The following is a 13,350-nucleotide window of genomic DNA, read 5'->3' as shown; positions in this document are numbered from 1 at the left end:
TACAATAACCACTATAGTCTGGACACGTAGAACCTGACAAAGTTCTGCAGCTAGTAGGAAAACACTAGGCATCTTTTAGGAATATGGAAGATTGATTATCTATCTTTCTTTTGATTTTATACAGATTAGTTGTAACAAATTCTTTTTTAAAAATTGATATATTAAGTCTATCACTTATATTTTTAAGTTTTTAAAATTAATTTAAAATTCCTGTTAGAAGCACTTTAGCTATTTAAAACCCATAAGACTTCTATATACTTACTCTTTTGGTCAATACGAAGGTCATACAGAGGCGTCCTATATATATCCACACTGGAAAGTGCACATCGAGAGAGGGGCACGTGATGAGAAGGTCCAAGGATGAAAATTCTCCGGCTGGGAGAGATACACAGCAAAAATAGAGCAAATGCACTTCTACACAAACACTGTTAAATAATTACTTCTTCCTCTTAATTGATTTGATTACCTAATATTTAAATTGCGTTCCCCTAAAATTTATATGTTGAGTCCCAATCCAAGAACCTCAGATTGAAACCAGATTTGGAGATAGTCTTTAAGGAAGGGATTAAGTCAAAATGAGGTCATCAGGGTAGGACCCTAATCCGATTTGACAGGCGTCCTTGTAAGAAGAGACACCAGGGAGTGGCCTGCCTGAACAGAGGGATGATTATGTCTGAGGAGACAGCAAGAGGGCGGTCATCCACAAGCCAAGGAAAGAGGCCTCAGGAAAAGCCAGCTCTGCCAGCACCTTGATCCTGGACCTCTCCCTTCCAGAGCTCTGGAAAAAAGCTCTGTTGTTTAGGCCACTCAGTCCATGATATTTGCTCATGTTAGTCACAGAAAACTAATACACCTAACTAATGATTTGCTCTTCCATAAATTAGATTAAATTCCTTACTCCTTTCTTTATGTTAGAAGGCTTTTAAAAGAAGTATATTCAATAACAAGGAATACCAGCTAACAATATTTACAGTACACCAACCTGCTATGCATAAAATCATCTCTGTATTCACAACATCCAGGATACAAGTTTTCAAAAACTGCATTTTATTAACTGAATTTTAACCATTTCAGCTGCTAAAATCTCAAAATGCTAAACTTCTAGAATCACCTTCTAGGATATACCATAACTTTAACAAAATGTGTAACAGCGTAAAATTCTAAAAATCCATATAAATATCATTACAAAGACACATCTTGAAAAAACTCTTTTCACTTTTTTTTTTTTTTTTGTGGAAGAGAGAACAGCATTTTACAGGGGAAGAAATCTATGTAATAAGCTTCCTCTACTTCCTTTCAAGTAGAAGTCAGTCCCAAAAACAAAGAAATCTGATTACATGTTACTTGCACTGCAGTCTAAAGAGAAGAAGCTACACTGTAGCTTAAATCTTTATCTTGACATCAACTTCCTCTCACTGTACTTCCAACATCCAAACCAAACCCATAACCTAAATTCCAACTACCCACTTTCTCTGTTCTCTAAGATTCATATGAACCAACACTTCTGTACCATACACAAACAAAACAGCTTACAGCATACAAAAAATTTGCAGGGCATGGAATATGAACTTTAGCAATGTACTTATTTTTACTACAGCTAAGAAAATTAATGAATCTTTTACCATACGTTACTTTGTATTTTGGAAAAGAAAAGAGGAGAAATAAAGTTGCAGCTGATGCTCCACTTAGTCTCCAAACTCCCTCAAGAAGTCACACACAGCAAACATTTAAGACTTCACTTGGGGCCGGCACTGTGGTTCACTTGGTTAATCCTCCGCCTGTGGCACCGGCATCCCATATGGGCACCGGTTCTAGTCTTGGTTGCTCCTCTTCCAGTCCAGCTTTCTGCTGTGGCCTGGGAAGGCAGCGGAGGATGGCCCAAGTGCTTGGGTCCCTGCACCAGCATGGGAGACCAGGAAGAAGACCTGGCTGCTGGCTTTGGATCGGCGGAGCTCCAGCCGTCACAGCCATTTGGGGAATGAACCAACGGAAAGAAGACCTTTCTCTCTGTCTCTCTCTGTCTGTCTGTCTGTCTGTCTCTCTCTCTCTCTCTCTGTCTAACTCTGTCAAATAAATTAAAAAAAAAAAAAAAAAAAAGACTTCACTCACCCACAGGCCACTTCTGGTCAGAAACATACTCTCTTTCTCCACACTATTCTACCAACACACTATTAGCGCTGCAAATCCTCAATTCTTGTCATCAATTCAACAATCATGTCCAAAACAAAAACAGTCCAACCTATGGATTCCTAAATGAACAAAACAAAAAGATTCCTATCTGTTCTCCTATCTTAACAGCACCTAAATATCCTAACAACTGTTTAAACTGAAGTCTAATATGGGACATATATAATGCTAACTCAGGAATGTGTGGGTGACCTGCTTAAACTCAGGTATAATATGAACAAAGAATCAATCATAAAAAGTATTTTCACTGAGAAACGTATTTTTCCCATTTGTACGTGTATTTTTAATTAATAAAAAGAACAGATTTCATGCAGTTCATATTTTTAATTAACAAAATGAATTAATAATTACATTAATGTATAGTATATATTGGTATATTAATAATTTATTTATTTATTTGAAAGAGTTACAGAGAGGGAGAGACAGAAAGAGGAAGAAATGGAGAGACAGGCCTTCCATCTGCTGGTTCACTCCCCAAGTGGCCTAAACGGCCAGCGCTGGGTTAGGTCGAAGCCAGGAACAAGGAGCTTCATTCCAGGTCTCCCACATGGGTGCAGGGACCCAAGTCATCTTCCAGTGCTTTCTCAGCCCATTAACAGGGAACTGGACTGGAAGTCAAGCAGCCAAGACACAAATCAGAACCCATGTTGGATGCTGGCATTCAAAGTGGAAGCTTTACCTGTTGCACCACAAGGCCAGCCACAGATATGATTCTAAAAATATAATGATACTACCCTCCCTCCCTCCTTGAGGAACGTATTTCCATGAGACAGACAAAGGGATACTAAAATTAGAACAAGAGCAGGCTCTATGTGGCAGAGGGATGAGCCACCATTTGAGATACCCGCACACCATATTACAATGCCTAGTTCAAGTCCTTAGCTACTCTAAGCTTCCAATCCAGCTGCCTGCTCATAAATCTGGGAGATAGCTGATGATGGCCCAACTACTTGGGTTCTTGCCACTTGTGTAGGTGACTTGGAGAAAGTTCCTGGCTCCTAGCTTCACTCTGGCCTAGTCCACGCTATTGTAGGCATTTGGGAAGTGAACTAGCAGATGGAAGATATCTTCTCCCACCCACCCCCCAATCCCCATCACTCTGCCTTTCAAATAAATAAATATTTTAAAAATTAGTTAAAATAGGAAATGATTTTTAAGATATCAATCTAGAATCAATGCACAGACAGAATCCAAAAGCTTAACATGATTTTCTAACAGCAGCCAAAAACAGCCAGCACTGCTCCAGAAATAAACCCCAAAGGTCTGCTCCAAGTCCAGCTGCCTCCTCTGGTATCTGACCACTTTCCTGGCTTGCCTTGTGGGAGACCAAACCAAGACTTAAGAGGAAAGGCCCTCCATCAACCCTGAAGTATTTAATTGTATACCCAACAGATTCTTTCTAGTTCAGTAAAAATTCATTCATACTCAGTATAGTAAAGTTCCACATCTGACTGAGAAGATGAGGGAAAAAAATGGTTTAGGTCAAATCAGTATAAAAATCCTTAAAAATAATGTACTTGAAAACAAAACAAAAACTGCTAGTTATCACTAAAGAGAAGGAAACAGAATGCATATGAACCCAGTTGTAATCTCTATATCAGACTCTTTATTAGCTAAGTGCTAACAAAAGAAAATTAACAGGGGCCAGCATTGTGGCATAGCAGGTAATGCAGCTGCCTGCAATGCAAGCAACCATATGGGCACCTGTTCAGGTCCTGGCTACTCCACTTCCAGTCCAGCTCCCTGCTAAAGGCCTGGGAGAAGCCACAGAATATGGCCCAAGCATTTAGGTACCTGCCACCCATGTGGGAGACTGGGATGAAGCTCCTAGATTTTTGGCCTGGCCTAGCACTGGCCATTGAAGCCACATAGGGAGTGAACTAGCATATGGAAGACCTCTCTGTCTCTCCCTCTCTCTGTAACTCTGCTTTTCAAATGAATAAATAAATGTTTAAAAAATAAAGAAAACTTATAGTGAACATTAAAGTTCACGCAGCTTCTTTTGACAGACTGCTGTATCTGTAAACATCAAGGTCATGGGAATATTTTGGAAAGAAATGAGTAACAGGAATAAGGGACCAAGTAATATTCCCTCCCTTCAGTTGCAAGATATTGTGTCTTTAAATAAATATGTATTTTTGGGGGGTTGGCACTGCGGGTAAGGATGCCACCTGCAATGGCAGCATCCATATGGGCGCCGGTTCAAGTCCCGGCTGCTCTACTTCCGGTCCAACTCTCTGCTATGGCTTGGGAAAACAGGAAAAGACAGCCCAAGTCCTTGGGCACCTGCACCCACGTGAGAGACCTAGAAGAAGCTCTTGGCTCCTGGCTTTGGCCTGGCCAAGCCCTGGCCTTGCGGCCATTTAGGGGAGTGAACCAGCAGATCGAAGACCTCTCTCTCTCTGCCTTTCCTCTCTCTATGTAACTCTGACTTTCAAATAAATAAATAAATCTTTAAAACATATATATATATACTTTTAATATTAGTATATCTGCACTATCACTACAAATGTAAAAGAAATTTTTAATATGGAAAAAATAGGGAGGGAGGAATCATTAGGCATACTCTTAGTAAGAAATGTACTTACCATGTAACTCCAGAGAACTCACATTTGTGGAGTTACCATGGTGATTATAGTCTGTGTACCCAAAATGTAAACTGCCTTTCTATTTACAATTTCATAAATATTTATTCAACTACTTACTCCAGATAATGAAAAATAACTCAATTTTTTAAGGAAGTAGAGATTTTAACTAAAGAAAAAAATGTCATGTGACCCCAAGAAAGATTACTTTTAGTTCTGTTTTTCTGTCCTTTGTTGAAATATATGAATCAAATCAAGTAATAACTTGTACATAAGTACACTGTGAGTTTTAAATCAGTACATGTATGTGTGAGTGTATGTCTCTAATTAATTTGGAGAAAATATATCCACAGTCCATAAGATGGTTTCTAAAGTCTGAAATAAACTAGTCCCTTCTTTGTTATCCTGTCCCCCCCCCTTTTTTTTTTTTAAAGATTTACTTCTTTATTTGAAAGTCAGAGTTACACAGAGAGAGAAGGAAAGGCAGAAAGAGAGAGAGGTCTTCCATCTGCTGGTTCACTCCCCAACTGGCCACAACATCTGGATCTGGCCAATCCAAAGCCAGGAGCCACGAGCTTCTTTTCAGGGTCTCCCATGTGGGTGCAGGGACCCAAGGACTTGGGCCATCTTCTACTGTTTTCCTGAGCCATAGCAGAGAGATGGATTGAAAGTTGAGCAGCCAGTACCCATGGGATGCCAGCACCGCTGGCAGCAGCTGTAACCGATACGCCACAGCGCCAGTCCCTGACCCCTCTTGATCATTAACATTTTTTATGTATATATCTTCCCTAAGAACGCCAAATGTCTCTGCCTACATCCAAGTTTTCACACATGCCTTACAAAGCAGGTCTTCGGGCACTGGTGCTGTAGCATAGCAGGTAAAGCCACAGCCTGCAACACTGGCATCCCATATTGCGCACCGATTCAAGACCTAGTTGCTCCACTTCTGATCCAATGCCCTGCTATGAGTAGCAGATGGCCCAAGTGCTTGGGTATTAAGTATTAAGTAGAACAAAAAAATACTAAAAAGAATAAAATAGTAAGCTGTTCCTCGACAGTCAGGACAAGAGCTGATCAAGTCACTTTTTCTCAAGGTGTCCATTTCACTTCCACAGGGTTCCTTTTAGGTGCTCAGTTATTTGTAACAGACCAGAGAGAACATAAGATATTTGTCCCTTGGGGAATGGCTTATTTCATTCAGCATGATGTTTTCCATATTCCTCCATTTTGTTGCAAATGACTGGATTTCACTGTTTTTGACTGCTGTATAGTATTCTATAGAGTACATATCCCATAATTTCTTTATCTAGTCTTCTGTTGATGGCCATTTAGGTTGATTCCATGCCTTAGCTATTCTGAATTGAGCTAGAATAAACACTAAGGTGCAGACAGCTCTTTTATTTACCAATTTAATTTCCTTTGGGTAAATTCCAAGGAGTGGGATGGCTCGGTCATGTGGTAGGGCTACATTCAGGTTTCTGAGGAATTGCCAAACTGGCTTCCATAGTGGCTTTACCAGTTTGCATTCCCACCAACAGTGGATTAGTGTGCCTTTTTCCCCACATCCTCACCAGCATCTGTTGTTAGCTGATTTCTGTATGTAAGCCATTCTAAACGGGGTTAGGTGAAACCTCATTGTGGTTTCGATTTGCATTTCCCTGATTGCTAGTGATCCTGAACATTTTTTCATGTGTCTATTAGTCGTTTGGAATTTCTCTTTTGAAAAATGCCTATTTAGGTCCTTGGCCCATCTCTTAAGTGGGTTGTTTGTTTTGTTGTTGTGGAGTTTCTGATCTCTTTGTAGATTCTGGTTATTAATCCTTTAGCAGTTGCATAATTTGCAAATATTTTTTCCCAATCTGTTGGTTGCCTCTTCACTTTCCTGACTGTTTCTTTTGAAGTAAGAAACTTCTCAATTTGATGCGATCCCAATTGTTAATTTTGGCTTTGACTGCCTGTGCCTCTGGGGTCTCTTCCAAGAAATCTTTGCCTATGCCTATTTCTTGGCAGGGTTGCTTCGATGTTCTCTAATAACTTGATGGTGTCAGGTCATAGATTTAGATCTTTAATCCATGTTGAGTGGATTTTTTTGTAAGGTGTAAGGAAGGGGTCTTGCTTCATGCTTCTGCATGTGGAAATCCAGTTTTCCCAGCACCATTTGTTGAATAGACTGTCCTTACTCCAGGGATTAGTTTTAGATCCCTGATCAAATATAAGTTAGCTGTAGATGTTTGGATTGATATCTGGTGTTTCTATTCTGTCCCATTGGTCTATCCATCTGTTTCTGTACCAGTACCATGCTCTTTTGATTATAACTGCCCTGTAGTATGTCCTGAAATCTGGTATTGTGATGCCTCCGGCTTTGTTTTTGTTGTACAAGATTGTTTTAGCTCTGCAAGGTCTCCTGTGCCGCCATATGAATTTCAGCATCATTTTTTCCAGATCTGAGAAGAATGTCTTTGGTATCTTGATTGGTATCACATTGAATCTATAAATTGCTTTTGGGAGAATGGACATCTTGATGATATTGATTCTTCCAATCCATGAGCATGGAAATTTTTCCATTTTTGGGTATCCTCTTCTATTTCATTCTTTAAGATGTTGTAATTCTCATCATAGAGATCTTTGACGTCCTTGGTTAAGTTTATTCCAAGGTATTTGATTGTTTTTGTAGCTATTGTGAATGGGATTGATCTTAGAAGTTCTTGCTCAGCCGTGGCATTGCCTGTGTATACAAAGGCTGTTGATTTTTGTGTATTGATCTTATATCCTGCTACTTTGCCAAACTCTTCTGAGTTCCAATACTCTTAGTAGAGTTCTTTGGATCCCCTAAATAATCATATCATCTGCAAAGAGGGACAGCTTGACTTCTTCCTTCCCAATCTGTATTCCTTTTATTTCTTTTTCTTGCCTAATGGCTCTGGCTAAAATTTCCAGTAATATACTGAATAACAATGGTGAGAGTGGGCATCCCTATCTGGTACCAGATCTCAGTGGAAAAGCTTTCAACTTTTCCCCATTCAATAGGATGCTGGCCGTGCATTTTTCATAGATTGCTTTGATTGTATTGAGGAATGTTCCTTCTACACCCAATTTGCTTAGAGTTTTCATCATGAAAGGGTGTTGTATTTTATCAAATGCTTTCTCTGCATCTACTGAGATAATCATATGGTATTTCTTCTGGAGTTTGCTAATGTGGTGTATCACATTGATTGATTTGTGAACAGTGAACCATCCCTGCATACCAGGGATAAATCCCACTTGGTCTGGGTGGATGATCTTTCTGATGTGTTGTTGCATTCTATTGGCCAGAATTTTATTGAGTATTTTTGCATCTATGTTCATCAGGGAAATTGGTCTGTAGTTCTCTTTCTCTGCTGCATCTTTCAGGTTTAGGAATTAAGGTGATGCTGGCTTCATAGAAAGAATTTGACATGATTCCCGCTTTTTCAATTGTTCTGAATAGATTGAGAAGAATTGAGTTAGTTCTTTAAATGTCTGGTAGAATTCAGCAGTGAATCCATCCGGTCCTGGGCTTTTCTTTGTTGGGAAGGCCTTTATTACTGATTCAATTTGTTTCCGTTATGGTTCAATTTAGTTAGGTTGTATGTGTCCAGGAATCTATCCATTTCTGATAGATTTCCCTGTTTGCTGGCACACCACTCTTTGTAGTAATTTCTGGTGACTCTGTATTTCTGTGGTGTCTGTTGTTACATTCCCTTTTTCATCTCTGATTTTATTGATTTGGGTCTTTTCTCTCATTTTTTTAGTTAGTTGGGCCAATGATGTGTCAATTGTTTATTTTTTCAAAAAACCAACTCTTCGTTTTGCTGATCTTTTGTAATTTTTTTCACTCAATCCTGTTGATTTCTTCTCTAATTGTAACTTCTCTCTTCTCCTACTAGTTTTGGGCTTGGTTTGCTGTATTTTTTCTAGATCTTTCAGATGCACTGAAAGCACATTTATTTGGTGCATTTCCAGTTTCTTGATGTAGGCAACTATTGCTATAAACTTTCCTCTTAACAACACAACATATCAAAACTTATGGGATACAGGAAAAACAATGTTATCTTCATTTGCTATGAAAGGTCTTTATTTTACTTTCATTCACAAATGAGAGCTTTGCAGGATGTAATATTCTGGGGTGGCAGTTTTTTTCTCTTAGGACTTGGGCTGTATCTTGCCATTCCCTCCTAACCTGTAGGGTTTCTGATGAGAAGTCCGCTGTGAGTCTAATTGGAGATCCTCTGAGAGTAATCTGACGTTTCTCTCTCTCACACATTTTAGGATCTTTTCTTTATGTTTCACTGTAGTGAGTTTGATTACAATGTGTTGTGGCAAGGATCTTTTCTGGTCATGTCTTGGGAGTTCTGTGTGCTTCCCGTACTTGGAGGTCTCATTCTTTCTCCAAACCCAGTAAGTTTTCTGGAAAAATCTCACTAAAAAAGCATTCTGATACATTCTCTCTCTCCATGCCTTCATGAACTCTTACTACCCGAATGTTGGGTTTTTTAATAGTATCCTGTAGATTCCCAACAATATTTTTCAGATTTCTAATTTCCTCTTCTTGTCTTTGGTTTGGTATACTTTCTTATGCTCTGTCTTCTAAGTCCGATATTCTCTCTTCTGCCTCACTAATTCTGTTTTTAGGCTCTCAACTGCATTTTTTATTTGTTCTATTGAATTATTCATTTCATTTTAATTTCTCTTCAATATCTCAATTTCATGCTCTATTGAATTCTTCATTTCATTTTGATTCCTCCTTAAGATTTCATTTGCACGAGAGAGATTTTCTTTCATGTCCTGCATGGATTTCAGCAGTTCGTGCATTTGCTTTTGATTACTTCTAAGTATTCTTATCATCAATTTTTTGAGTTCCAGGTCTTGCATTTCTTCTATCTCGTCTTCATAATCTTCTGTTGAATGCCATGTTCTTTTTTAATTTTTTTTTTGACAGGTAGAATTATAGACAGTGAGATAGAGACAGAAAGAAAGGTCTTCCTTCCATTGGTCCACCCCCTAAATGGCCACTACGGCCAGCGCTGCACCAGCCCAAAGCCAGCATCCAGGTGTTTCTTTCTGGTCTCCCATGTAGGTGCAAGGGCCCAAGCACTTGAGCCATCCTCCACTGCCTTCCCAGGCCACAGCAGAGAGCTGGACTGGAAGAGGAATAACCGGGACTAGAACCCGGCGCCCATATTGGCGCTGCAGGCGAAGGATTAGCCAAGTGAGCCATGGTGCCGGCTCCAAGTTCCTTGTTCTTTTGGGAGCTTCATGTTGTCTTCCATATTCTTTCTTGGGTTGTTGCACTTGTTGTTCAGTACTTGTGGAGATACTCTTCATTTCTCTTTTTTTCCGCTGTTGTGGCTTTTTTCATTGTACTATGACTCTGTAGATAAGTGGAATGTCTGCTTTCAGTGAATCTCTAGAGGCTTGTGGTGGGTGTGGCCAGAGAGCTCTGTTCAGTTCTTCAGGGTTAAGGACACGCCTAAGGTGACATACCCAGGCTTGGGGACATATATCTTCTCTCCCTCTTTTTTTTTTTTTTAATCAGAAGGGAAGTAATTGCGCTCAGCTGAGCTCTTTTCCTTGATGTCCATCAGTGCCTGAGCACTAGCCCCAGTGGGTATAATATTCGTTTGCTCTGTCTCAAGGACCACACAAAGGATCTGTGCAGTCCTCAGTGTAAGCTCAGATTCCCCTGCAATGTCTCTCACCAGGTAGCCAGGGCCGCCTGAGCCAGATTCCCCTGCAGTGTCTCACTGGGTAGCCAGGGCCGCCCGAGCTTATGAGTCTCCCACCGAGACTACTAAACGTCTCGGCCACATTCTCAGTGTTTTGTTTTGTTTTTTCCCCCACAGTCTGGATTCAGAAGCTCCACACAGTTACTAGGTCTTAGTATCCTGCTATTACTGCCCACCAGTGTCAGGTTTCTCCACTCAGCTGATTGCTCAGCTGACTGCCGGGCGCAGCCCAAGCTGGCGCAGCTGTTACGTATACCCAAAATGGTGCCTGCTCTACTGGCTCGCATGCCTTTGTAAAGTGAGTGGATAGAATCATGTCCATATCATCCCTTTTTTCTCTCCTCTAGTGAGGCTGGTGTACTTCCCCCCACAGGGCACCAAGCCTCGTTCCCTCTAGGCTCTTCCTGCCGCTTTTCCACCAGTGTCTTGGGCTACTGCGGTCTCGTCTCACCTCACTTTACAGCGCTGGTGCAGAGGCTCTCGGCTGCTAGGGTCCCAAGCCATGGGCACCCAGGCCCTCCACATAGGTCTACCGTGTCCCTCTAATTACAGAAGAGTTTCCTCTACCGTTTTTTCCCTAACTCTTCCCTGAGACAACACTATCTCCACTTTAATTAAACTATCTTCTCCTGGACTAGATCAGTAAGCGCCCTCCCTATTCCACCATCTTGGAACCAGCCCTCTACCTGCTTTATTATAAATATTTTCCAAATTACTACAAAGCCTTCATAACCATTATGTTAAACGATAATTCCATTGAATAAACTGTTATATTTATGTAATGAACTCACTATTCAAAATTTGAACTAATTAAACAATAATGTTGCACATTTTACTTTTTATATACTTGGACTTACAGAACTGAAACTCAGAAACTGAATTTATAAGCCAATAAACATATACATTTCTTATAAGTCTTAATATGTATTAACAAATTTCATTCCTAAAGTACTAATCTGATATATACTGTCAATTGACATTTTTTTCTTAAACAAAAAACTAACTGCACCATACCCAGTTCTATATAAAATAATTACACTATTATTCTTGGATTAATCATTTAAGCTGGTTCCTCACTGCTGTTTTTCTTTATATTTATTCATTAGAACAGTAAAGCATTATTCCTATTCTTTTATTAATCATAATTACTTTTTATTTAATTTTAAATAACATTTTTATTAGATTTTTGGTTTTTTAATACTATTTGTCCTTTTCCTACAAATATTCTTCCTGTTCTTTTCCTTGATTTGTTTGGATACATTATGACATACAAGTTATTTTAAATGTAATTTAATCTTTCCAATTATAATTTACCACTTTTTATAATCTCTCTAACAATGTCTCCTAAGCATCTAGATAAATTATGTTCTAAATTAGCTTTCACTTGAAATTTTTCTCCAGTTAATTTGACATCTTTACCTGTTGTTTACTTTGATGTATGGATTAGTACTGACTCTAAAACAATTTCTTTTTCCAAATTGGCAGCCTTCCAACATCAATTGTGACATATTCTTTTACCTGTTATTTGTAATGCCTTTTTAAAATTATATTCATTCCTATCACTTTGAAGATCTGAGAAGTGACATGACATTATTTACATTTTACAAGATAACCCTGTTTGACATGTAGAAAATAGATTATGTGGCAGGTAAGAAAAGAAAGTGATGGTATAGAATTTAACCTCTCTTGGGCTCTCTTTGCTCTCTCTGCTTCACATAGTTCACTAAAAGATGTCCTTTCCATATTCTCAAAGGTCTCTAAAGGGGGCTGGCACTGTGACATAGCAGGTAGGGTACAGGTTCGAGTCCTGGCTACTCCACTTCCAGTCAAGCTCCCTGCTAATGTCCCTGGGAAGGCCTCAGAGGATAGCCCAAATACTCGAGCCCCTGTACCCACGTGCGAGACCCAGAAGAGGTTCCTGGCTCCTCATTTTCTGATTGGTCCAGCTCTGGATGTTGTGGCCATTAGGGACTGAACCAGCAGATGGAACATGTCTCTCTCTCTCTCTGTCTCTCCTTCTCTCTTTGTAACGCTGGCTTTCACACAAACAAATTCATCTTTAAAAAACACTGCAACCCTCAGAGTATGCCACCTTCAAAGGAATTTAACTACAACTGTCATTTAAACTCTTAAATTTATTCAGAATTCAGCTTTTATTTGACTCTACTTAACAATCCTATCATTATCACCCATCATTTACCTCTCTTTGGTCTTCTCTTTTTCTTCTTCCTTTTCCTTCCAGTCTCACTTTCCATCTATCGATTTAACACCTGCTTTCTACTCCTACCAACGTAGATTCTCTACTCCTCTGTATATCCCTAAACAAAATTTACTTCTGGGGAATCCCATTACCACAAATCATCATTAACTGAAATTCCATCAAATGGAAAAAGGATTGGAAATGCTATAGCAGGCTGATAAACCCAGGTAAAATGAAAGAAGCCTTCAAAAATCTTTTCAATTTACTTTCTATTTGTTCTTATTTCTGAAGTTACTTAAGATTGTATGTTAAATATGCATTAAAAGTATTTGTTAAAGATATTCCTCAAATCAGCATAAAAGAGGCAAGGTTAACCAAAACTTCATCTATTATTCATTACTAAAAACTTGCTAAAATTTTTTTCAAAAAAACTATGATACAATATTCAGAGAACACCACCTAAAAATAAAAGAGGGTTGCTTTAAGTCCATGGCGGCTGTGAGTTACTTCTGGTGAATGATTTCATTACACCTCTACTAGAACAGGTTTACTTAATAATCAACACTTGACAGAATTAAGATGATCAATTGTTTAACTTATTCAGTTCCTACATCTGGAACTAGACTGCAACATG

General features: G+C 39.2%; 1 protein-coding gene across 19 annotated transcripts in view; it reads right to left on the bottom strand.

Annotated features, from left to right (window-relative positions):
* The window catches only part of MEMO1 (mediator of cell motility 1), a 652,780-nt gene that overhangs the window by 48,448 nt on the left and 590,982 nt on the right, over positions 1-13,350 (bottom strand). For all 19 annotated transcript variants that reach the window (XR_016229495.1, XR_016229493.1, XR_016229502.1 and 16 more), the window contains one exon: positions 263-375. Coding sequence is in view for 4 of the 19 variants with exons in the window: in XM_051843036.3 (XP_051698996.1) it covers positions 263-375 (113 nt within the window). In the remaining 15 variants the exon portion in view is untranslated. The remainder of the gene's footprint in view (positions 1-262; positions 376-13,350) is intronic.

The sequence above is a fragment of the Oryctolagus cuniculus genome, chromosome 2, assembly GCF_051225735.1.
Source record: "Oryctolagus cuniculus isolate XC-2025 breed Fujian yellow rabbit chromosome 2, ASM5122573v1, whole genome shotgun sequence".
NCBI classification, from domain to species: domain Eukaryota; kingdom Metazoa; phylum Chordata; class Mammalia; order Lagomorpha; family Leporidae; genus Oryctolagus; species Oryctolagus cuniculus.
This window is presented reverse-complemented; position numbering and strand designations above follow the sequence as displayed.